The 27491-nt window shown below is 45.5% G+C and overlaps 1 protein-coding gene across 3 annotated transcripts in view; it reads right to left on the minus strand.

Moving 5' to 3' along the window:
• Nucleotides 1-27491, minus strand: part of PRKAG2 (protein kinase AMP-activated non-catalytic subunit gamma 2) — a 318286-nt gene that overhangs the window by 118149 nt on the left and 172646 nt on the right. Inside the window, exon 1 of one of the 3 annotated variants that reach the window (XM_066585253.1) lies at nt 10989-11126. The exons of the other annotated variants lie outside the window; for them this stretch is intronic. Coding sequence (XP_066441350.1) covers nt 10989-11082 — 94 coding nt within the window. The 5' untranslated portion in view covers nt 11083-11126. Of the gene's footprint in view, nt 1-10988; nt 11127-27491 lie in introns of those variants that run through there. 3 annotated transcript variants of the gene reach the window in all.

Here is a 27491-nt window from a genome sequence, read left to right on the forward strand (position 1 = left end):
TTAGCCCGGAGTTTGCCGTCATAGGTATACACAGCTCCTCAGCTGGGATCAGGACGAGCTGCCAGCAAAGCAAGGCTTACATGCGGGATTAGTACGTAAAACGTACAGCAAGGCGAATACACTAAGGGAATGTTTTTACTACTTATAACCAGATAGCGAAATAGTGTAGAAAAATGGGAACGGTTTTTAATTTTCTTTTTGTTGATTTTTTAATTCTATTGTCTGTACATGACTATGGGGGCGGCCATCTTCCCTCATCAGATGATCCTCTCTACTGGTAGTCTGCCAAGGGTGTCCTGAGTCCAGTTGTCTTGTGTGTGCCCTCATATATCCACTGGTCCCAACACCTCCTAACAATCTGGTCAGATGCTCCTCTCTACTGTTGGTCTGTAGGTGGCGTCCTGAGCTTGGTCACCTTGTGTGCCCTCACACATCCACTGGTCCCAACACCTCCTAACAGTCTGGTCAGATGCTCCTCTCTACTGGTGGTCTGTCGGGGGTCTTGAGTCCGGTTACCTTGTGTGCCCTCATACATCCACTGGTCCCAACACCTCCTAACATTCTGGTGAGACGCTTCTCTCTACTGGTGGTCTGTAAGGGAGTCCTGAACCTGGTCACCTTGTGTGCCCTCACACATCAAACGGTCCCAACACCTCCTAACAGTCTGGTCAGAACGGCTGGTGGTGGACAATTTGTTGATACACCCATCCAGCTTCTCACATCCCAATAATGTGCCCCTCTCAGACTCTGGTAATGGGGTCACCTCTCTTCTCTGTGTCGTAGAGGCGTCTAGCGGTCAAAAAGCTCTACACAAGCGGAAGAAGAGGTCACTACACACAAGGAGCCTCCGAGAGCCTTTTATAGGTCAAGGGGGGAACCGCTTTTAGTACCTCAAGTGACAAGACCGTTCATCTAATCACCACAACTCTCATCATTTACAGATCTGCCTGAGATGGAACTACAGGATGAGTTTTGCAACAAAACGATAATAAGTGTTTGAGTATTTTTTGACAAAAAATGTATGTGATATAGAAAACGTTAGTCGCGTGGCTTTTCAGGTACCAGAAGATATTGTTAACAATCCAAGACAGAATAAAATTATCTGGATGATCAGTAACGGAAGGTCACATGAGGTGACCGAGGCTTTCAACCAAGAACAACCAGGAAGACAGCAGTTGGGCGCACAAGGTGATCACACAACCTCTGTTGTAGCTGTAGTTTGTATGGGTGCCACTTGTGTGTCTTGAGGATCCTTACATCAGTTGATTGACTCACACTATGCTTCAGTGCCCAGGGCCGGATTAACAATGTTCAGGGGAGCTGCCTGCTCCTCAGCGGGCTGCCAAGGTCCAAAGCATTGATTCTTTCTGGTTCGGACAATCCAGTGAGAAGCAGTTAGGCCTAATGGTGGTTTAAAAAAAAAGTCGGTATACTCACCTCCCTGCAAAGTGCCCCCATAATGCTCTTCTGACCTTCTTTTCTTCCAGATGCAGCGGGGTCACGTGATACGTACCATGACTAGGACTATAGCCTAGTCAGGGATAGACCATCGCCAGTTCTGGACAAGTGTCACAGCACATACCATGCAGAAAGGGGGGCATCTAATAAGGGAGGTAGAAATGGCGACCTTATTATTGGAGGTAGAAAAGGCAGCATTAATTAGCTGAAGGGGCAGAAAAAGGTGTTTTTGTTAATAACGAAGGACGAAAAAGGCAGAGTTATTAATTATATAGGGAGATAGAAAAGATGGCATTATTACCTACAAGGCAAAAAACGCCTCATTATTAATAATAGGGGCAGAAAAAGTGAAATCATCAATTTATGGGGGCAGAAGAGTTAGTAATATTATTGATGGGCAGAAAAGGGGGCACTTTTACTGTGTGGAATGCACTAAAAGAAGCAGTTAATTACTATCTGGGTGTAAGGGTGTAGAAAATGTAGGGAGTGTGATGGAAAAGCAAGGAGCCAAAGATTTGTGTTTGTCAAGGGAGGAGTCATTGTGACGGTCTGGGCACAGATAGAGAAGAAAGGGGAGAGAGAAGGAAACCAATCAGGGAGGACGCCACCTGTGATGACTGAAGGTAACTGCACTGTAACCAGTGTCCCCATATAGAACTGGTAACGGACTATAATTTAGAGAAGTTCCCATAATGACAGGCACCACCATAGTGTCAAAAACTTACGCTCACTTATCTACGTGTTCTACAAAGCTTTCTACTTGTACAATTCTGAGCCTTAACAATGCAGTCCACTTCATTTCTAAGGTAAATAGACTTCATGGAATACAGGCACGAATCATTATAGATGACAGCGTAGAGACCCGACACACAAAGCACCAACTAGAGGAAAAATGTCAGCAGAGAACTCAATGTGTTTAGGATAACCCCGCGGTCTTCATCGCGATGCTCTCTGGGCTAAACAACCAAGTTCCCAATAATGGTACTATACTATACAGAGAAGCCAGGAATGATATCTCTCAGCATTGTACACCACCACATTTTCTGAAGAAGAGTTTTTTTTTACCTCAAAATGCATCATTTGCTAATTGTCTGTGCCTAGCAAACCGGGGCAGGTGCCGGAGCCCACTGAACCTGGGGGGCCACAGCTGCAGGATTGATCCGGTCTGCATTCCTTGAAATCAATTGTATCTACACCTTTGAGGCACAGATAGAACTGAGTATGATAGCGGCTCTGCAGAAAGCTGCACACTTCCGCTACCCGCCACCTTGTCTGTCACAAAGGCGGTGCGATGAGATCATTGTGCCGCCTGCATCCTTCTGCATTACCCTGGCCAGAAGAGACCAGAGAAGAGAATGGAGGACTCTGTGTGAATGTGGTGGAGGTGAGTGCGCTTATTATTTTATTGTTGAGGCACATTTAAGCCTTATAAATTACTCAGCGAGTAAAGAAAGGCCTATATGCGACTCAAACACACAACAGGGCCTATAAATTACTCAAAGATCACAATGTAACCTATAAATGACTCAGGGGACACAACAAAGCCTAATAATTACTTTAGGGGAATTTTATTGCTGAGGCACATTTACGCCTTATTAATTACTCAGGGGGTAAAGTAAGGCATATATGTGACTCAGGGGTACAGTGGGGCCTATAACTGATTGAAGGGGCACAGTGGGGCCTATAAATGACTGAGAAGGAACAGTTTAGTCTATAAATGACTCAGGGGGCACAGTGCGACCTATAAATTATGAAGCGAGTCCATTGTGACTTTGTCGCACAAGGGCTCATGTAAACCTGGATCTGATCCTGCTACGAGTAATAAATAGAAGCCAGGTTTTAACCCTTCGCCTTCAGTTCTGACTTCCTCTAGCAAAATTCCGCCAAATCCCAGCTTTTATTTTTTTATTCCCTGTTGTTTTTTGAAGACGCTGACAACTTTGGTTGCCAGATAGCAGATATGGGTTGGCAGCATCTTCTCCACCTCTTGGTCCATAATAAATCCTACCTGCTATATAATGATGCCAGGTGGGCATATGCCCTTTGGGACCCAACTGCTTCTTGTCCACTGTGGCTACCTGCTTCCCCATCAGGTGCCCTTGTTTTCCCGTTCAGCACCTGATGTTATATGAATCTACGCAAAAGATTGTTCTCATCATTTCATACGTAATCTGTCAGAAAACATGTTCTTATATGCGCCATTTTATGGATTTGTCCTTCTTTAGAAACATCGCCTTTAGAGGAGAATGGGATGTCTCATGGAAGTGCTATATAGTGGGACTCGTAATACCTGTATGGCCATAATACGGAAACGGCGGGACTCCATGTGACGCTGTTTAGGGTCTGTGCACATGGGTTTGCTAAACAAGGAGAAAAACTGTCAATTGTTGAATAAACTTTCCAGTGTTCTATGCATTCCCGGCACCCATCTACTACACTTAGTTACGGACGCTTTCCGCAGCCAATGACCTCCCGTGTGCGCCTTTTGCCTTTGTTGCACATTTAATATAAAGTACAATCCCCACCAGATTATACCTTAGGAGGTAGAAGAAAAATAGTCATTTGGAAAAGTCAAGATCAAAGCGCTGTGTGTAAACAGCTCGGCCTTTGATGGCTAAATTACATTCCTCGGGCCGGTAGACGATGTATCGGGTTAGTAGAAATTATCTTCCCGACCCGAACCCCTCATAACTCCATCTAAAGACTCTCAGATACAGAAATTTGATATCAATGGAAACAGAAAACTCAAAAAGTTTCATTTAGCAGTACGGTCTACCATAAGACGGTCCTTGTCATTCTTACTGACTAAGCCCGACCTGTAGCGGTGGAATGTCTACTGGACGTATCCAGGGGCAACCGGGGAGTAAACACTTTAACTCCAATAAGAAGTTGATGGTTCATAGATCGACAGACACAAAATCCAAAGTAGAACCACATTGAAAACATTGGATCAGCATTCATTTAACAGTAAGTTTGCAGAACCAGAATACCCCTTTAAGTTATCATAACGCGTTAAAGGGGTTGTCTAGTCACAAACTGTATTTTTCAATAATCCAATAAAATAAATGATAGTTACCTGTCCTCATCCCCAGCGATCCAATGCTGCAGCCCCACGATCCTCTAATCAGAGCCGCAGCTTCGTTCCCCATTCTCCTGGAATCACTGCTCTCATCCTGGGCACTATGATGCCAGGAGTTTGGAATGGTTGAACTGAGGATCGCGGTGCTGCAGCACTGGATTGCCAGGGTTGAGGATGGGTAAGTGCCATTTGTTTTATTGCTTTAACTCATTTCGATCTAATTTTAACCCATTAAGGACCAAGCACTGTAAATTTTCGGCGCTTGGTCCTGGACTTTAAACCCAGCCGATTGTAAAAATACAGCACGGGATTAAAGCACTTGCTTCTGCAATCTAAGTAGGAGCATATTGGGTTATCAGCTGTTAGTCACAGCTGATAACCCGGAAGAGAAGGCAGAAGGGGTATTTAACCCTTTCTGCCTTCTCCTTTCCCGAGTACACAGCGCTCAGTGAGCGCTATGTACTAACAAGTATAACTTCCACTACACAAGCCGGCAGTCACGTAACCGCCGAGATTCCCTGCTACAGCAGAGCTACAGTGTCGTAGCAGACCCTCATCAGCTCTGCCAGTGACTATTGTCACTACAGGAGATGTTTTTCCCTGTAACTGGGGCTCTTATGTATGCGGGTCATATGGATGCCCAAGCAACAGTGGAAAAGTGTCAAATAAAAACAAAAGAAAACCACATGTGAATGTCCCGCAGAGGTCTTACATGACGTAATGGGGGGCATATATAGTAAAACACATAATTACATACATAAGTAAAAAAAAATTACAGAATAAAATAAAAATATACACATAAGAAAGAAAATAACCCAAAGCCGACGCCAACCAAAACCGTCGCCGTATGTGCCCTGTAGTCCAAAACCATGTGTATCAAAACGTCCAAAACAAAATGAGGAACCCATTCCCATACTTTATTTTAGCGTAAATATACAAAAAAAAAATATAAATGTTTTTAAAAAATCATTTTTTTTAGCTTTTTACCCTCAATAAAACTAAAAATCAGGAAAAAAAAGTCAGTCAAAAAAAGGTATTAAAAAATAGCCCTATAGGTCACGGAAAAAAAACGCTGCAAAATAATTTTGGCAGCTGAAGGAAAAAAAAAATAGGGTGGTTAACCCGCCACATGGGTAAAATCCCTAAAAAGTGTCTGGTCCTTAAGGTACAAAACAGCCTGGTCCTTAAGGGGTTAAAAAGTTACTTTGTAACCGGACAAGCCCTTTAAATGTCAAGTTAACGATTGCTACATCTGTGCCTAAAAAAAATAACAGTTTTTTCAGCATGTCTTATTACTCTTTGGTAATGTAATATTCTCGGATGCCATTGAACTACAGAGAAAGGCAGATGCTGCAGCATTCTCCGAATGATGAGTGAAGGTTCATTACATAGTGAGATTTGGCTTCATCATGGCTGGGCCCAGTCAGTTGAATCAAAGTAGTAGTGGGGTTTTCCAGCTGGAGGAAGCTATCCCCTATCCATGCGATAGGGAATGACTAGTTGATTGGTGCAGGTCCAATATGGAGCGGGCTCAGGAGGTAAGCCCACACCACAGATGATGGATGCCAGCTCTGGGTCCTCCACTGACCCCAAGAACAGAAGTCTGGTCGGTCTTCAAACTAGATGACCGAGCGCTTGAACACAGCGATCACCGACGCTTCCATCTTTCTTTTTTTATTAGGGTGCTTTCACACTTGCGACAAAAACGTACAAGATTTGTGTGTTGCGAGATGCACGAATGTGAAACCCATTCTTTGAAATGGGTTCATCCACATTAACGAGGTTTTCCTGCGTAGTACTGCTATGCAGGAAACACATCGCTGCATGTCGAAATCTTTCTGCGATATTTCCATTGTTGTCAATGAGGCCGGTGGCAGCTGCGCCGGGGCCATTGTAAGCAATGGGAGAACTCCAGATACTCTGTAGCAGCTGTGACAGCCGCAGCGTAGATTCTCTTCATCCTCACAGTGATGTGAGGCTGTTTTCACATGAAGACGCCTCGCATCCAGGGGGCTTTCACATGGTGGGGAGCGCAATATCGGGCCTTGAATCATGCCCAGAAATCACCCTCATTAGTTTGAAGGAGCCCTTAGGAGTAACGTATACAAAAAGTTAGTTTTTTGTTTTTTTTATAGTAGTTTATTTTTAAAATTAGTATATTTACACTAACAAAGTACAGGAATCGGTTCTTCATTTTGTTTTGGATGTTTTGGTATTTAATTTGCATAGTCTTGGATCACAGGGTGGAAATGGTGACGGTTTAGGTTGGTGTGGTGGTGAGTAGTTTTCTTTTTTTTCATATATTTCCTATTTTATTTCTGATTTTATGTATTACATATATATATTTGTTTTTTAACCAATATGTCCCCCATGAGATCATATAAGATTTCTGGGGGACATTTAGACTGTCTTTTATTATTTCACAGTTTTTCCCTGTAACTGTAGCAGGAATAAACATCCCTCCTATAGTAACAGCAGTCACTGACACTTGAGTTGTCGTCTGCTAAGTATTGCCATGCTGGGCGTTGCAAGAAATCACATTATTTTTGGGTCCAATAGAGAAAAACGGCATTGTTGCTTCTTCTATTCTCTACGTAGTACTCAGTTAGCATTATGTAGGCTGGAATAGAGAAGGCCGAGGTTATAAGCCACTTCTGTCTTTTCCCCTGAGTCCTCGGCTGTCTCTGACAGCCAAGTACCCGTCCTGCGTCTGCTGGATTGCAGGAGCTTTAAACCCATGCCATGTATTTACTATGGCACTATACATATTTAGCGCTTCGTTGTCCTAAATAGATTAAGGATTGCGTCATAGTGTATATATCGTACGTTTAACGACATCCTATTAAGCCCTGACACAGGCAAGGTTTAATAGGCTGAAATTCATGTCAGACTTGGGAGTCTTCACTAGCCCCCAGGCCACTGAGCAGCACCCCGTGATTTCTGTCCCGTCATTCGAATGTCACGGTAAGCACTAACTGTATCATCCTAATGCTTATAAAGCTAAATAGCATCTATATTTTACAGCCGGCATCTGTCATGTGTGTGTTGGCTCAACTGCTGAGCCCCCTTCATATTCTGCTACACAACATCTACCGTATATGTATGACGGATATTGGGAAGGGGTTAATCACATAGTAATATTTGCTGTTATCAAGGACACATCATCAATAAGATCCCATAGGTTATTTATGAATCGGCTCATGAGAAGTAGACCCTAGTGGTAAGAGATGGCCTCCAAATAGGCTTTACTTCTGCCAGATCTTCCAGGCCTAACATTACGCCACAGGCTGTGCCTACTGGAGGATACATTAGTGATCTCATGGGACCCTGCAAAATACACAACTGCACACAAGCCTCTCATTTCGCCATTGCTTGGACTCCCAGAAATCTTAAAGGGAATGTGACACTGATGGTTTTTTACCAATTAAAACTAGATAGCGAAACATTTTCCTAATTTGATTTTATTTCTGATTGTAGATTTTTTCATTCCATTGTCTGTACATAACAGTAGCGGTGGCCATCTTGCCTGAGCTCCTGTTAACAGCATATAGAGATATGCTTCACAGCAGCCTCATGAGCCGTGGGAGAAAATGGACAGGATCCGACCTACTGACTTTTATAGGAAAATGTTGTGAGCATGCTCTATGATTTGTGCAGGGAGGAGGTGAGCAATGACTATCACCTACAGACTTCTATGTGAGAATGTTGTGTGTATGTTCTGTGAGAAGAGGAGGAGGTGAGCTGTGACCATCATCTATTGTGAATGGTGGATCCTGTGTTATCTATATATCGGTGTCACCTCTCAGTATAATCCTGCTTGTGATGATGATGAGAGAACGGCTGAGAAGTTTTCTCTACAGAACAGGAAGTGTCAGGTTATTATTAGGCTTAGTGGTCAGTGTGAGAACTGCAGGATTATAGGATATTCTTAAAAATATAAATTCTGACATCAAAAATAAAAAAATTACAAAAAATTCTTTAAAAATATGTTTAATATAAAAACTATTTATACAAAAGGTTATTTTCTGATAAAACATCCCCTTCAAATTGGATGCTTCTGGGCGCTCGTGAAGAATCTATTCTTCTATATGAATTCTATAAGAACCTATGTAAGAATTAGAGATGAGCGAGTATACTCGCTAAGGACAACTGCTCGATCGAGCATTGTCCTTAGCGAGTATCTCCCTGCTCGGCAGAATAGGTTCGGCTGCCGGCGCGGGTGACAGGTGAGTTGCGGCCATGAGCAGGGGGGAGAGAGGGAGAATGAGATCTCTCCTCCGTTCCTCCCCGCTCTCCCCCGCCGCTCCCTGCCCACCACCGGCAGCGGAACCTTCTCTGCCGAGCGGGCAGGTACTCGCTAAGGGCAATGCTCGATTGAGTAATTGCTCTTAGCGAGTATGCTCGCTCATCTCTAGTAAGAATCTATGCAGAGGCATGATGCTACTGAATATTATAATATCACAATGTATGCAACGTATCAGGAATGTATGAACTCACTGCGGAACATTTTTTTAGGGTGCGTTCACATGGGGCGGAATGTCCGCAGCAGGACCGCACGGAAATTCTGTGAGATTTCCGCAGCTGAAGTCCCGTAGGTTTTGGTGCAGGTTTCGAAAGTGGCTTATTCCGCTGCAGCCATCTCTCCCCATAGAGAGAACAGAGCCCGCAATGGAAACAGCGATACAATTGACATGCCACGGTTTTGAATTTCGCGCGGCACGTCAATTTCAGCACGGCTTGGCCGCAACAGACTGTCCACAGCACGTCGTTGAGATTTTTGCAAATCTCGTCCACTAGCTGTTTAGTCTCAGGCTTAAGATAGCAAGCGGAATTTCCGTACAGGAAGTCCGCATGGAAACTCCGCGGTAATTCCGCCTCGTGTGAACACAGCCTTACTGTTGCTGTGCCAGAATTCGGGTGCAAGTTGGTTCTTTTCTTTGGTGCAAATCAATTCATACAGATCTACTGCTACTATTGCTTCGCACCACAAAAAACGATGTTCCGCCTCTCACTCCACTTTTAAAAAGTGCCTAGTAAAGGATGAGGGTTTTGGGTGGAGTACAGCTTTTAGAATCATATAGGACGTGACTTTTATCGCAAAATGTGCTGCAATTTCATTTCTGTGTCTGAGGCCGTATAAAGTGACTCCACATCTCCAGACATATTTAAAGGGATTGTCCAGGACTTTTGGGGATTTCTTTCTATTGATGATCTGACCTCAGAATAGCTCATCAATAGATGATCTGATGCTTGGATCCGTGCCAATGCGCTGATTACTGGCATCGATGGCTGTATGGGAAGCAGATCCTGCTGACCATAGCACAGCAGTCCGGGTTGGTATTGCAGGCACAACTCTCACCGAATTCAATGCAATGCCAAACGTAGCTGCTGCTCTATGGTTAGTGCAATGTGCTTTCTGCACTTTCCATAGTAACAGCGGCGCCAGAAGTCAGCTGATGGTTGGGGATCCGAGCGACAGGCCCCCACTGATCATCTGTTGACCATGGCAAAAGTCAAAAAAGTACCAAAAATTTTTAAAAAATATTTAAAGACAAATTTATCAACATCATACAACGTATCGGGTGTCAAAAACTCCCCTGATGATAAATAAGCCCCCTGTCTATCCATCACTCTCATATCTATCTGATGCAAACATCATACATAATATATAAGCTATAGGCTGCGGAATGTATTCCCACATTAATGTTTGCTTAATTAGGGGGACTGGGCAAAAAAAAAAAATTCACTGCTTCCTCGAGACATCTTCTTCAACGTCCTCGTCAGCATTCTTCCTCGTCACAACTGATTATAGGAGGCAGTGTTATTAATAAGGTAATGAGTAAGACTTAAAACAAATGTATCAACATTGTGCGATGTAGCCGGCATCAAAGATTCCCCTGATGATAAATACCCCCCCCCCCCCCCATCTATCTATTCATGCATCTCATATCTATCCTTACAACGGTGCAAACATTATATAGAATACATAAACTACAGACTGCAGAATTGTTTCCCACATTAATGCATTAACTTCCTCCTCAGCATGCTTCCTCTAAGACAAACTTTATCAACATCCAGCAATGTATCTAGTGTCAAAAATTCCCCTAATGATATAACCCCTCTATCTATCTACCCATCCAATATCTATCCATTCACCCATGTATCTATTTTTACAATTATGCAAATTTATATACAAATACATAAACTATAGATTTTTTCCCCACATTCATCCATTAACGTCTTCGTCAGCATTACTCCTCGTCACAACTGATTTATATGAGGCGTGTCATTCATAAGGTAATTATGTAACATTGTTCCAGTTTGTCTACATACATTGTATTGAAAAGAGGTTTCCTGGCATTCAGACCTAGGAAGGACTATATAGGGTAATATTAGGCAAATCCCATTTGTATATGTAAATCCACGGCATAACAAGCTGCACACATCATACCTAGGAGTCCATGAGGTTCTGATTGACGCCTCTCAGTGCCCTGTGCATGATCCTTCCGTTTCTTGCTGCCTCTGAGACTGCCAAAACGCTTCATCAGGGGCAGTAAGTAATGCCACTTCAGTAGATCATATCCACAACAAACCCAAAAGAACTGGCAAAAAATAAAATGAAATGCAAAAAAAAAAAGTTAAAAATTTCAAAAATTGTCCAAAACTAACGGCTTATGTAAAAAAAGGAAGAAAAAGCCAAGACGGCAGATCCCGAAGAAATCCACCTGTTGATTTCTTGACTTCTTGGAGTTCAGTTGCTGCAGAGGAGAATTTCCCCTCCTCGCTCTGCTATAGATCTGCAACTCACACACTGAATTCTTCTCCTTAAGTGGCGAGAGGGGCTGCAGATAGCACAAGATCCCCCGGCTCGGGGACGCTCAGTACTGGCTGATAAGGCTCCTTTTATAAAATTCCACATCAGGGAAAGCCAGGCAGGGGATTGTCATGTGCGCTTGTGAATAATGTCTCTTTAAAAAGACTGTAAAAGGAATCCACCCTTGTCCAGACAATTCTTGGCACCAATTGGCCGGAGCACATTCTCATTATAATGTGACATCACGCAGCTATTTTGACTCGTGCTCTGGGCCCTTCGCTGAAGCAGGAAAGCATATGCTGGTTGCGGGTTCATGTCAAGTGCTCTCCAGTCACTAGCAGATCCACATGTCACAACAGCATGATCATGGAAATAGAAAATGCTCTCCCTCCAAAAGTGAAAGGCCTGGAGGCTTAACTGCAAATGCCACTTGTGCAGCGGGAGACTCGCACCCCTGTTAACCCATGGAGCACTGGGTTGCACTATTCTTCCGGGCACATTCTACCCTTCCTGTATTTTGCAGGTGCTTGTGTGCTTAAGGTGCGATACATTCATTCATCGAGGAAGGGTAAACAGTAACATTGTGGAACTTCAGCGCACCAGGTTACGTGACCTTGAATCAGCCGGATAAAGTTGGCCACTTTTTGTAAAACGTCATTCTCACTGCGAAGGTTAAAAGGGGGGCTAACCTTTTAGACAACTTCTGCTTATCTGCCGGCTTGTGTTACGCTCATCATTTTTTAAATATACTTACATTAAAAATGTTGTTGCTTTACCATTGTAAATCACGTTTAAAGTGGCTGCCACTAGGGGGTTTCCTTCCAGTTTCTCTGTCATAAGGTACAGAGCTTCTGTAGTAACAAGGACACAGCAGTGTTTCCATAGCAACAGGGGAGAAGCTATACTTACAGGCAGCTCCCATGCACCCAGAGGCTGCAGGCTGGCAGATCTGCAGACATTGCGAAGGATCTCTACAGTCTCTGTCTCTCCTACTGTTTGTGTGTGTGCACATTACACACACATTGTAGTGGGTTTTACTAAGCACTTGGCCAAAATGTCTTTTAATACCTGAATCATCCTGGGAAAGTAGAGGGATGGGCAATCAGTTACCGCTTCCCTGCTGATTGAACTAGAGATAATGCAATGCAGCTTGGAACTTAAGGGAAAGGAAGTACAGGACAGTGAACTACTGGCAGAATGCTAGGCTTGTTACACACCTCCTCTCTGAAAGTGGATTGCAAACAGCAGAACAAAAGACAAAAGGGAAAGACCACCTGAAAACCTGGACTCACAGACATAAAACAGGGTGAAAACAGCCGTAAAAGAGAGTGTAAAGGAACTTTGTGTATCTTAGGAAAATGGTTAAAAACTCAGGTACACTTTAAGGGCTTATTCCTACGAGCGTATATCGGGCTGCGTTTTCATGGCCAGCCGATATATGCTTCCATCTAAACAGTCCCCACTTACCGGCTCTCTGCCTCTCTCCTCCACTCCTGCGTTTGCAATTAGAGGGGGCGGGATGGGGCGGGAGAAGCAGAGAGCCGGTAAGTGAGTGGGACAGCGTATATCGGCCGGGCATGAAGACCCGGCCGATATACGCACGTCTGAATAAGCCCTTAGGGTAAGGATATCCCAAGACATTGTCAAATCTCTGCCTAGTATCTGTTACACCAGAAGTAACTTTATATGAACTGCTGCATAACTGCCCATTGAAAATTGTGTGCTATAGAAGTTGGGGTGTATTTAAAGGGGTTTTTCAAGATATTTTAAAAAAAGCTAGCCATGTTAAAAAGTAATATAAGAGACCGAAATGACTCACCCAAAAGCCCCACAGCTCCAGCGCAGCACCTCTGTTCTCCCCACTGGCGTTCTTTTACAAGCTGCAGTCAGCCTGTATTTAGAGAAACTCAAACCAATATCACACTTGTAAACCTGCGCTTTTTTAATGCAATTACAATGAAAAAAAACGCATCGCATCACTGCACTTATGATATTTACATACGTGAGAAATCATATTGGTCCAATGTTAAAAATAGAAAAAAGTCGCCTGCATGAAACTCATATTTACATGCAAGTGCAATTACATTTTTTCCCGATCCCATAGGGAATAACAACAACAAAGGAGAAAAGCAAGTGATCAAGAAAGAAGTGTGGCGCAGAGTGTTCAGGCAGCAGAAGTGCAGTCCTAAGCTCTTGCTCACGACCTGAAGGTTGTAGGTTCAATCCCTATTGGTTCAAGTAGCCAGCTCAAGGTTTACTCAGCATTCTATCCTTCTGAGGTCGGTAAAATTAGTACCCAGATTAGTAGTGGGTCATAAATATATTACATGAAAGCACTGCGGTATAAGCTGGCGCTATACAAGTAACAAGATTTATTTGATTTTTTTCATTTATCTCTCGAAACGTGTAGACATGGTGTCACACAGTACCTACCATTTCTAATTTTATGGATTTTTTGTAATAAAAGAAGGGATTTAAGGGTGACTACCCACTAGCATTTGCGAATTTGCTGCATTTTTTCCAGGTGTCAATGTGGCATTTTAATGTTTAAAAATGCATTGCTGCAAAATCGCAATTTACCACAAAATAACGATTTTGTGCTATCGCGATTTTAACATTACAAGTTCCATAGACTCCTGGAGAAAAAAAATGCTGCGAATTTCGCAGTGAAAAAGAACTGTAGTGGGTAGTCACCCTTAAGGAGACAGCTTTTCTCCTTTGTTGATGCTATTCAAGCGGTTTGACTCACGATCAGCCTGGGCACCTGATAACCTTCAAGCCAAACGAGGGTAAATATTACCTACTAACCAGATGAAGATAACGTTGCGTTGTGTGTTTTGGCGATTTAGGCGATTCTTAAAAAGAATCACCCTAAAATAGGGCAAGCTTCCAATTTTCGATCTTGTAGCATAAAGAAAAGTCACCTATTACACTCATTTAAATAATAGACTCTTTTTATGTTCAATTCCTGTACATCTCGCAACACACAAATATCGCTCGTGAGACTCACCGATGTAAATACACCCTTATAAAGATGCCGTGGCACGACCTTAAGGCCTCCCGCACAGACGTTTTTGTACAGCGTTTATCCCTGCCTTTTCAGCGCTGCGCTAAATGCTGTACAACGCTGCTATTCATTTCAATGGGGCTGCTCACACATACTTTAAGACACAGGATCTTTAACGCTGTGCTTTGACAGCGATGTATGTTCTATCTTTGGCCGCTTTCAGTCCTGCGTCACCCATTGAAATGAATGGGCAGTGGTTTGAGCACTGCTGGAAACGCGGCAACACTTGGTACCATGTTTCTGGCAGCGCTAAATGCAAGTGCTAGCTATGCTACCTAAAAAAAAAAGTAATACTCACCTGGATGGCGCCATCCGGGTCCCTGCCGCTGCTCTCCAGCTTCAGACAGGCTGCTGACTACTTGTCATCACTGACAGAGCATCTTTTGCTAGTGACTGGGTTTGAAGACCCCGCCTCCAGCAAGAGATTGCTCTGATTGGTTTCTCGAGTGCTGGCTGAGTCAATCAGAGCCACCGCTCGATGAACCAATCACAGCCATTCAATGGTGGCGCTCAGCCAATCAAAGCAATTGCTTGCTGGAAATGCTCTGTAGGCACTGAAAAGGAGCTCCAGAGAACTTTTTGTTGAATAGTGTGGGAGGTGGTGGTGGTGGTGGTGGGGGTTATGTAATTGTCATGGCAGCATTAAGAGTGCGTCCTGGGGGTCAGCAAAATTGGTGTGGGGGTGAAGGCAGGGGCTGGAGAGCTACCTTCTCACCCCCCCCCTTTTTTTATTGTTTGTAGGTGGATCTGTCGCCTCCTGGATTTGGCAGGGTGGTGCCCCTGCAAAAGTGGTTGGATTGGCTAGCCTGGGTAGAGCTAGCGGGCCTAGATGTCGGGAGGTAGGCAACTAGAGGCCAGTTGGCGAGTGTGGGTCTCCTGAGTCAGTTGGTTTGAGGCAGGGGCGCGATTTTGGGAAATAGGGTCTCCCGAGTTACGTGGTGTGCGGCGGGAGGCAGTACAAAATATTTCCCTGGCTGGTGAGGCGACAGATTAGTTTTGGGGCTCCAAGGACATCTCCTAGTTTTGTTATTATAATGTTTATGTTTTTTTATTTTTAATAAAAATGGCTGTTGTGGCCAATTTAATACAAGAAGGGGTGTTGGTGTTATTCGTTTGGCTGCAGCAATAGTGACTCCATTATACCCGATCCATACTAAGAGGTGTTCTACAGGCTACTAAATTCAAGATTCCACCAACCTTCTCTCCCTGCACTTTGGATGAATCCCATAAAAGACATGAACGGTATAAATGTCTGTGTGTTATTAGTTACATTGTGCTTGTCTATAATTGTGACGTAGATACAATGAGGACATGATTGATTAGTAATCAATGCACATATCCAGGTAGTCCATGGGGTTCACTTACTTTTTCATAAAAACTGTACACATAGATAGCTTTCTATACAGAGGTACTGTATATAGGAATTCCTCCAGTTTCTCAAACAAATTCCATTTTTAACTTAACAGATATTTTGCTTTTGGATTCCTCTTTGCAGAAAGTGTCTTTGGACAAACTCCCATCTTCCTACACGGATCTATACATTCCATGTTTTTACGCATTATATATGACAGTGTGGCAGGCAGGAAATTCTACGTGATGTACATGTAAGACAAGCTACTGAAGGACAGATCGTTTCGGCAATGGAAAGCATCCAAGCCTTGCATTCATTTTAACTCTGTTCCACCGCTATCAGACCACCCATGGAGAAGTTATAGCCCCTGCGGGTAAGGCATGGCATGCGCCATAAAACCTACTGTGTGACAGATTATACGGCCTCTATAATATGAGCCCCGGGAGCAATGCGTCACTAGATGGAATCTTCGGTCAGATGCGAGATTGGCTTCAGCCGGTGGTGTTTTATGATACCTGTGTAATAGGACCTGATCAATCAGTGACCGCAGTATAAATAGGGTGTGATTAATATTCCTTCTAGTGTCCCACTGAACCAGTTGGCTTTGTCACATGCTGGCAGAACTGCAATCATCTAATTAAATAATTACTAATTGGTGACTGACAGGCGCCGCAATTTCATAAGGATATAAAGGAAATTAAAAACCGTCTAACGGGACGCGCAGAATAAGGTAACGGTTCATGCTACTTATGATCTAGGAATGCAGAACATAAGAATTCGTATTGTAAAGGATCTATTTTGTGTCCAGACTGACAACTACGCCTCTTCAGTCGTCCCGAAACCAGTCAGCAATATCTGAATGCAACCACAATGGAACAGACATATGGAATAGGAACATATGTAGTACACTGGTTATAATCATAAAAAGGCATAGCTCCAGCTTCATCCAAATACACGTACTTTCTGAAATTTTCCTTTTACTGTATCACTCAATACATAGCAGGCAGTACTATCTGTGACTATGTCATTTAGAAAGGGAAACAAGGAGGCAGCACTATCTGTGCCTATGTCATTTAGAGAGAGAAACAAGGAGGCAGTACTATCTGTGCCTATGTCATTTAGAGAGAGAAACAGGGAGGCAGCACTACTTGTACCTACATCATTTACAGAGAGAAACAAGGAGGCAGCACTACCTGCACCTACATCATTTACAGAGAGAAACAAGGAGGCAGCACTACTTGTACCTACATCATTTACAGAGAGAAACAAGGAGGCAGCACTACTTGTACCTACATCATTTATAAAGAGAAGCAAAGAGGCAGCACTATTTGCGCTTTCATCATTTACAGAGAGAAACAGGGAGACAGTACTGTCTGTGCTTCTATCATTTACAGGGGGAAACAAGAAGACAGTACTGTGTGTATCCGGAAACAGCTGTATGTACATGGAGTCTGGCTTTGCTTTTGATTCCCAGTCATTGTAACAAGACTTGTATAAAAAGTCCCACTTTGACTCGAAGGAATGCTGCCTTTCAATAGGTGGCACTGTGGAGGATTTATTCTATCTCCCTTATTTGCATATTACCCAGAGGAGCGTGCGTGGCCATTTGAGTCTCCTCACTTAGTTTATAGTATATAGTTGCTCTCCCTAAGGAGAAAAGAGCGTTTCTGACCCCTATCCGCATCAGTTACAGAGAGAAAGAAAGGCAGGACTACCTGTACTTACATCATTCACAGGGAGAAATAAGTTGCCAGTACAGTCTGTGCCAATATCATCCATGAGGAGAAACAATCAGACAGTACTACCTATGTTTATATTATTTATAGTGAGAACAAGGAAACGGTCAGATCCATGCTCACATTATTTAAAGAAAAAACAAGAAAATAGGATTGTCTGTGCCTACATCATTCACAGGGAGAAACAAGGAGACAGTACTTTCTGTGCGTACATCTCATTTATAAAGACAAACAAGGGGACAGTAGTAGCTGTGCCTACATCAATCACAAGGAGACGGTAGTACCTGTGCTTATATTATTTACAAAGAGAAGTAAAAATGCCTGGCTGTGCTTACATCATCCTCATAGAGAAACAAGAAAATGTGCTGTCTGTGTCTGCATAATTCACCTTGAGAAATAGAGAGACAATGGGGCCCTTTTTACTTAGACAAGCGTTTTATATGCCAATCTAAGTAAGCTTTGTGCCTAGCTAATTGTGACAAATGTATTAAGAGGCTAGCACTTCTTAATACACTACCGTTCAAAAGTTTGGGGTCACATTGAAATGTCCTTATTTTTGAAGGAAAAGTACTGTACTTTTCAATGAAGATAACTTTAAACTAGTCCTAACTTTAAACAAATGCACTCTATACATTGCTAATGTGGTAAATGACTATTCTAGCTGCAAATGCCTGTTTTTTTGTGCAAAATCTACAAAGGTGAACAGAGGCCCATTTCCAGCAACTATCACTCCAGTGTTCTAATGATACAATGTGTTTGCTCATTGGCTCAGAAGGCTAATTGATGATTAGAAAACCCTTGTGCAATCATGTTCACACATCTGAAAACGGTCTAGCTCGTTACAGAAGCTACAAAACTGACCTTCCTGTGAGCAGATTGAGTTTCTGGAGCATCACATTTGTGGGGTCCATTAAACGCTCAAAATGGCCAGAAAAAGAGAACTTTCATCTGAAACTCGACAGTCTATTCTTGTTCTTAGAAATGAAGGCTATTCCATGCGAGAAATTGCTAAGAAATTGAAGATTTCCTACAACGGTGTGTACTACTCCCTTCAGAGGACAGCACAAACAGGCTCTAACCAGAGTAGAAAAAGAAGTGGGAGGCCGCGTTGCACGACTAAGCAAGAAGATAAGCACATTAGAGTCTCTAGTTTGAGAAACAGACGCCTCACAGGTACCCAACTGGCATCTTCATTAAATAGTACCCACAAAACACCAGTGTTAACATCTACAGTGAAGAGGCGGCTGCGGGATTTTGGGCTTCAGGGCAGAGTGGCAAAGAAAAAGCCATATCTGAGACTGGCCAATAAAAGAAAAAGATTAAGATGGGCAAAAGAACACAGACATTGGACAGAGGAAGACTGGAAAAAAGTGTTGTGGACGGATGAATCCAAGTTTGAGGTGTTTGGATCACAAAGAAGAACGTTTGTGAGACGCAGAACAAATGAAAAGATGCTGGAAGAATGCCTGACGCCATCTGTTAAGCATGGTGGAGGTAATGTGATGGTCTGGGGTTGCTTTGGTGCTGGTAAGGTGGGAGATTTGTACAGGGTAAAAGAGATTCTGAATAAGGAAGGCTATCACTCCATTTTGCAACGCCATGCCATACCCAGTGGAAAGCGCTTGATTGGAACCAATTTCATCCTACAACAGGACAATGACCCTAAACACACCTCCAAATTGTGCAAGAACTATTTACAGCAGAAGCAGGCAGCTGGTATTCTATCGGTAATGGAGTGGCCAGCGCAGTCACCAGATCTGAACCCCATTGAGCTGTTGTGGGAGCAGCTTGACCGTATGGTACGCCAGAAGTGCCCATCCAACCAATCCAACTTGTGGGAGATGCTTCTAGAAGCGTGGGGTGCAATTTCACAAGCTTACCTCAACAAATTAACAGCTAGAATGTCAAAGGTGTGCAATGCTGTAATTGCTGCAAAAGGAGGATTCTTTGACGAAAGCAAAGTTTGATGTAAAAACAATGTTATTTCAAATACAAATCATTATTTCTAACCTTGTCAATGTCTTGACTCTATTTTCTATTCATTTCACAGCGCATGGTGGTGAATAAGTGTGACTTTTCATGGAAAACACAAAATTGTTTGGGTGACCCCAAACTTTTGAACGGTAGTGTATATTAGCCACATCAGGCGCCACTGCCACGTACCTGATCGGTTCTACATGAAATCAATGTCGAATCTCATGGCCAAAAGTGTACAATACAATGGAACACAAATGTTTATATATACACTGGGTGATTCAAAAGTAAAGGCCACCCGGAATATCTTCTAAATGAAAGGCGATACAAGTATGAAACTTTGTAGAACACTCAGATGGGTGGAGGACATTTTTTGGCACCATGATGCTGCCTGTTGGCAGCCATCTTGGATTCAGCCCAAGAAACATCAGTGGAAAGAGGCCATGTCATCCTGATGGTTGGTAACAGAAGTTCTCATGAAGTGGCCAAGGCTTTCAATCAAGAATACCCAAGACGACGGCCAATGAGTGCAGGAACTGTCAGGAAACTGATTAAGAAGTTTAGGAGAACTGGTAGCATGCAGAAGAATCTGAGAACTGGTCATCCGGGCAGCGCTTCCAATTTCCAAGTGTCGACGGCCGTGCTAGTCGAATCATGAAGATTCCATACAAAAGCTTAGGCCACCTATATATATTGCCATGGATTTTATGCAGAACTCGTGTGGAACCGCCGTGGATCCTATGTGGATTTTACATAAATTCTGCAGTGAAATCTGCCACGTGAATCTGGACTCAGGGTAAGTTCACATGGGATGGGACTGGCTGTGGAACATCTGCAGCACTTTACAGTACTGGCATGTGGCTGAGAGTTCAAGAAATCCTGTCCACGCGATGTGGAAAATGCAGCGTAATCCTGCAGTGCGGATTTTAAATCTGCAACATGACTTTTTGGTGCGGATTTCACCTCTTTAAATCGGGGGGTGAAATCCACGTCAAAATTCATGTGTTGGGCCGGCTGTATACGGATGGATTTGCATTGCGGAATCTGGAGCGGGCGTCCACCTCTGGATTCTGAAGCAAATACTGCCCATAGCAGGCTATGGAAAAGCATGTTTTCCTGTACACGAGCGAAAATCAATTGTGATTTACCGCTCAAGGAAGAAAAAAAATAAAAAATTCACAGCAGGCTTTTTTTAGTGCAGATTCCGCACGGGCGGCTTCCATTGAAGTCAATGGAAGCAGTACAACCTGCGGCCCTTCCACAATGACATTGCAGAAAGGTCGCTGGTACCCACGTCATCGCCTAGTGACTACGCGGAAAAAGCAGGGATTTAAAGAAAAAAAGCAAAAAACACTGTACTGTGCATGTCTGACGGCTCGCTATGCGGACCATCGAAGTACAAAAAAAGAAGAAAATGTCATGTACGTGCGGAAGGCGGTTGGGCACGGAGTCAGATTCTGCTTTGGGCTCCTGCATGCGGAATCCAAACTGGTTGTGGTGCAGCCGGCCTTACATGTATTTTGACACCGATCCCTTAAAATACAAAAAAACACTATAAATCCGTAAAGACAAAAATACTATAAACAGGCGTGCCGGAGCACGGATGGGCATCCTCGTCTCCAGGCCTAGGGGGAATACCCTGCAGAAATTTCTGCATTTTGTATATTTAGTGTCTCATGAAAAATGAAAGACACGATGACAGCCGTGTTCTAGAGACCAGGAGAATTTTTCACACAAGGACTTTATTGCTCATGAAGTTATATAATAGCCAAAAAGGATTTTACACAGAGGAGTCACTTCTGGCAGCTGTCGAATCCAGGCAGCCCTGGTAACATACTGAGAGAAGAATACATCTACTCCCCCATCCTCATCAGCAGCACGGCACCTACTGAGCACATTGCAGCAACGGCTAAATGGGACATGGAAAAGAACCTGGCAATATTAAATTAACTGGAGTAACCAGTGTCAGGCAGCAGCTGCCAAGGCAAATAGGATCATGGGGGGCATCAAAAGAGGTCTAGGGGCGCATGACGAGAACATTGTTCTTCCACTTTACAAGTCACTGGTCAGATCACACATGGAATATTGTGGACAGTTCTGGGCACCGGTACTCAAGAAGGACATATCAGAGCTTGAGCGGGTACAAAGAGGAGCAACTAAAGTAATAAATGGATTGGGCGGACTACAATACCCAGAGAAGTTATCAAAATTGGAGATATTTAGTATAGAAAAAAGACGGCTAAAGGGCGACCTAATAACTATGTATAAATATATGAGGGGACAATACAGAGATCTCCTGCATCATCTATTTATACCCAGGACTGTAACAAAGGGGCGCCCTCTACGTCTAGAGGGAAGAAGGTTTCTACACCGACATGGAAGAGGGTTCTTTACTGTAAGAGCAGTGAGACTATGGAACTCTGCCTGAGGATGTGGTGATGGTGAACTCGATAAAAGAGTACAAGAGGCGCCTGGATGTCTTTCTTGAGCGATACAATATTATATGCTATAATCACTAATTACTTTACAAGGGTCGGTGATCTGGGGATTATTCCGATTGCCAGATTGGAGTTAGGAAGGAATTTTCTCCCCTAAAATGAGGAAAATTGGCTTATACCTCATTGAGGTTTTTTGCCTTCCTCTGGATCACCATTGGGGGTAAAACAGGCTGAACTGGATGAACATGTGTCTTTTTTTTCAGCCTTACCTACTACGTTAACGTGTTTACTAGAGATGAGCGAGCACCAAAATGCTCGGGTGCTCGTTACTCGAGACGAACTTTTCGCGATGCTCGAGGGTTCGTTTCGAGTAACAAACCCCATTGAAGTCAATGGGCGACCCGAGCATTTTTGTATATCGCCGATGCTCGCTAAGGTTTTCGTTTGTGAAAATCTGGGCAATTCAAGAAAGTGATGGGAACGACACAGCAACGGATAGGGCAGGCGAGGGGCTACATGTTGGGCTGCATCTCAAGTTCACAGGTCCCACTATGAAGCCACAATAGCGGCAAGAGTGCCCCCCTCCCAACAAGTTTTACTTCTGAAAAGCCATCATTAGCAATGCATACCTTAGCTAAGCACCAAACTACCTCCAACAAAGCACATCACTGCCTGCATGACACTCCGCTGCCACTTCTCTTGGGTTACATGCTGCCCAAACCCCCCCCAAGACCCAGTGTCCACAGCGCACACCAAATTGTCCCTGCGCAGCCTTCAGCTGCCCTCATGCCACGCCACCCTCATGTCTATTTATAAGTGCGTCTGCCAGAGGAACCGCAGGCACACACTGCAGACGGTTGGCACGGCTAGGCAGCGACCCTCTTTAAAAGGGGCGAGGCGATAGTCCACAATGCTGTACAGAAGCAATGAGAAATCCAATCCAGTGCCACCTCCATCTGGAGCTGCACATGTGGGCATAGCAATGGGGAACCTATGTGCCACACACTATTCATTCTGTCAAGGTGTCTGCATGCCCCAGTTAGACCGCGGTTTTTTATAAATAGTCACAGGCAGGTACAACTCCGCAATGGGAATTCCGTGTGCACCCACAGCATGGGTGGCTCCCTGGAACCCACCGGCGGTACAGAAATATATCCCATTGCAGTGCCCAACACAGCTGATGTAATGTCGTGCTTAATGCAGGTGGGCTTCGGCCCACACTGCATGCCCCAGTCAGACCGGGGTTCTTTAGAAGTGGACACATGCAGTTACAACTCCGTGTGGACCCACAGCATGGGTGGGTGCCAGGAAGCCACCGGCGGTACATTAATATATCCCTTTGCATTGCCCATCACAGCTGAGGTAATAATGTCATGTTTAAAGGGGTTGTCCCGCGGCAGCAAGTGGGTCTATACACTTCTGTATGGCTATATTAATGCACTTTGTAATGTACATTGTGCATTAATTATGAGCCATACAGAAGTTATAAAAAGTTTTATACTTACCTGCTCCGTTGCTAGCGTCCTCGTTCCCATGGAGCCGACTAATTTTCGGCCTCCGATGGCCAAATTAGCCGCGCTTGCGCAGTCCGGGTCTTCTGCAGTCTTCTATGGGGCTGCTCGTGCAGAATGCCGGCTCCGTATAGCTCCGCCCCGTCACGTGCCGATTCCAGCCAATCAGGAGGCTGGAATCGGCAATGGACCGCACAGAAGCCCTGCGGTCCACGGAGACAGAGGATCCCTGCGGCCATCTTCAGCAGGTGAGTATGAAGACGCCGGACCGCCGGGATTCAGGTAAGCGCTGTGCGGGTTGTTTTTTTAACCCCTGCATCGGGGTTGTCTCGCGCCGAACGGGGGGGGGGGGTTAAAAAAAAAACAAAAAACGTTTCGGCGCGGGACAACCCCTTTAATGCAGGTGGGCTTCGGCCCACACTGCATGCCCCAGTCAGACCGGGGTTCTTTAGAAGTGGACAGATGCATTTACAACTCCCTGTGGACCCACAGCATGGGTGGCTCCCTGGAACCCACCGGCGGTACATAAATATATCCCATTGCAGTGCCCAACACAGCTGATGTTACGTCAGCTGTAATGCAGGTAGGCAAAAAATTACTTGGATTACACTGTAGGCGAGGGCCCACAAAAATTGGTGTACCAACAGTACTAATGTACCTAAGAAAAATTGCCCATGCCCAACCAAGAGGGCAGGTGAAACCCATTAATCGCTTTGGTTAATGTGGCTTAATTGGTAACTAGGCCTGGAGGCAGCCCAGTAAAAATAAAAATTGGTTGAGGTGAAAGTTTCAACGCTTTAATGAGCATTGAAACGTATAAAAATTGTTTAGAAAAGTTATATGAGTGAGCCTTGTGGGCCTAAGAAAAATTGCCCGTTCAGCGTGATTATATGAGGTTTCAGGAGGAGGAGCAGGAGGAGGAGGAGGAATATTATACACAGATAGATGAAGCAGAAATGTCCCCGTTTTGGATGGTGATAGAGAACGATGCTTCCATCCGCGGGTGCAGCCTACGTATTGTTTAGGTATCGCTCCTGTTCGCTGGTGAAGAAAAGAAGTCTGGGGAAATCCAGGCTTTGTTCATCTTGATGAGTGTAAGCCTGTCGGCACTGTTGGTTGACAGGCGGGTACGCTTATCCGTGATGATTCCCCCAGCCACACTAAACACACTCTCTGACAAGACGCTAGCCGCAGGACAAGCATACGGCGCGAGTTCAGGCCCCTTTTCCAGCTTCGACACCCAGTAGTTGTAGGTGGCAGAGGCATCACCGAGGACGGTCGTGCGATCTGCTACGTACTCCCTCACCATCCTTTTACAGTGCTCCCGCCAATTCAGCCTTGACTGGGGAGCGGTGACACAGTCTTGCTGGGGAGCCATAAAGCTGGCAAAGGCCTTGGATAATGTTCCCCTGCCTGCGCTGTACATGCTGCCTGATCTCTGCGCCTCCCCTGCTACCTGGGCCGCGGAAATGCGCCTTCGGCCACTAGCGCTGTCGGATGGGAAGTTTACCATCAGTTTGTCCACCAGCGCCCTGTGGTATAGCATCATTCTCGAACCCCTTTCCGCTTCAGGAATGAGAGTGGAAAGGCTCTCCTTATACCGTGGGTCGAGCAGTGTGTACACCCAGTAATCCGTAGTGGCCAGAATGCGTGTAACGCTAGGGTCCTCCTCCTCCTCTGGCCATACACGCTGAAAGGATGACAGGCAAGCTGCATCTGTACCCTCAGCAGTGGGCCAAGCTGTCTCTTCCCCCTCCTCCTCATGCTCCTCCCCCTCCTCCTCCTCTGGCCATACACGCTGAAAGGATGACAGGCAAGCAGCATCTGTCCCCTCAGCAGTGGGCCAAGCTGTCTCTTCCCCCTCCTCCTCATGCTCCTCCCCCTCCTCCTCAACGCGCTGAGATATAGACATGAGGGTGCTCTGACTATCCAGCGACATACTGTCTTCCCCCGCCTCCGTTTCCGATTCCAAAGTGTCTGCCTTTATGCTTTGCAGGGAACTTCTCAAGAGGCATAGCAGACGAATGGTGACGCTAATGATTGCAGCATCCCCACTCAGCATCTGGGTAGACTCCTCAAAGTTTCCAAGGACCTGGCAGATGGCTGCCAACCAGGTCCACTCTTCTGTAAATAATTGAGGAGGCTGACTCCCACTACGCCGCCCATGTTGGAGTTGGTATTCCACAATAGCTCTACGCTGCTCATAGAGCCTGGCCAACATGTGGAGCGTAGAGTTCCACTGTGTTGGCACGTCGCACAGCAGTCGGTGCACTGGCAGATTAAACCGATGTTGCAGTATCCGCAGGGTGGCAGCGTGCGTGTGGGACTTGCGGAAATGTGCGCAGAGCTGGCGCACCTTTCCGAGCAGGTATGACAAGTGTGGGTAGCTTTTCAGAAAGTGCTGAACCACCAAATTAAACACATGGGCCAGGCATGGCACGTGCGTGAGGCTGCCGAGCTGCAGAGCCGCCACCAGGTTACGGCCTTGTCACACACGACCATGCCCGGTTGGAGGCTCAGCGGCGCAAGCCAGCAGTCGGTCTGCTCTGTCAGACCCTGCAGCAGTTCGTGGGACGTGTGCCTCTTATCGCCTAAGCTGAGTAGCTTCAGCACGGCCTGCTGACGCTTGCCCACCGCTGAGCTGCCATGCCGCGCGACACCGACTGCTGGCGACGTGCTGCTGCTGACACATCTTGATGGCGAGACAGAGGTTGCGTAGGAGGAGGAGGAGGGTGCTTTAGTGGAGGAAGCATACACCGCCGCAGATACCACCACCGAGCTGGGGCCCGCAATTCGGGGGGTGGGTAGGACGTGAGCGGTCCCAGGCTCTGACTCTGTCCCAGCCTCCACTAAATTCACCCAATGTGCCGTCAGGGAGATATAGTGGCCCTGCCCGCCTGTGCTTGTCCACATGTCTGTAGTTAAGTGGACCTTGGCAGTAACCGCGTTGGTGAGGGCGCATACAATGTTGCGGGAGACGTGGTCATGCAGGCCTGGGACGGCACATCGGGAAAAGTAGTGGTGACTGGGAACTGAGTAGCGCGGGGCCGCCGCCGCCATCATGCTTTTGAAAGCTTCCGTTTCCACAAGCCTATAAGGCAGCATCTCCAGGCTGATCAATTTGGCAATGTGCACGTTTAACGCTTGAGCGTGCGGGTGCGTGGCGGCGTACTTGCGCTCGCGCTCAAACAGTGGCGCTAGCGACGTCTGGACACTGCGCTGAGAGACATTGCTGGATGGGGCCGAGGACAGCGGAGGTGAGGGTGTGGGTGCAGGCCAGGAGACGGTAGTGCCTGTGCCCTGAGAGGGGGGTTGGATCTCAGTGGCAGGTTGGGGCACAGGGGGAGAGGCAGTGGTGCAAACCGGAGGCGGTGAACGGCCTTCGTCCCACCTTGTGGGGTGCTTGGCCATCATATGCCTGCGCATGCTGGTGGTGGTGCCTCCCCAGCTGATCTTGGCGCGACAAAGGTTGCACACCACTGTTCGTCGGTCGTCAGGCGTCTCTGTGAAAAACTGCCACACTGTAGAGCACCTTGACCTCTGCAGGGTGGCACGGCGCGAGGGGGCGCTTTGGGAAACAGTTGGTGGATTATTCGGTCTGGCCCTGCCTCTACCCCTGGCCACCGCACTGGCTCGGCCTGTGCCCACACCCTGACATGGGCCTCCGCGTCCTCGGCCGCGTCCACGTCCTCTAGGCCTACCCCTACCCCTCAGCATGCTGTGTTACCAGTAATGCAGAAACAGAACGCTGTAATTAAATGTGCCGCTTATTGGCCTGTGGTTGTAGGCTGAGTTCGCTTACAGAACGCCAGGAAATAATTTGGCGCAAGCCTGCTGTAACACTTAGCTGGCTGCGTATGATTTTGTAGAACTACTACACCCAGCACAGACAGACCCAGAACACTGAGCACAGTCACAGGCAGGCCAAATAGATTTTTTGCCCAAACTTTTTTAGCAAAGGCCCACTGCCTATATTCAATCAATATGTCTTCTGTCCCTGCCTACGCACTTCTGTCCCTGGAGTATTACTGCAGGGCGCAATGCTCTGCACGGCCGATATACC

This window comes from Eleutherodactylus coqui, chromosome 12 (genome assembly GCF_035609145.1).
Source record: "Eleutherodactylus coqui strain aEleCoq1 chromosome 12, aEleCoq1.hap1, whole genome shotgun sequence".
Lineage (NCBI taxonomy): Eukaryota > Metazoa > Chordata > Amphibia > Anura > Eleutherodactylidae > Eleutherodactylus > Eleutherodactylus coqui.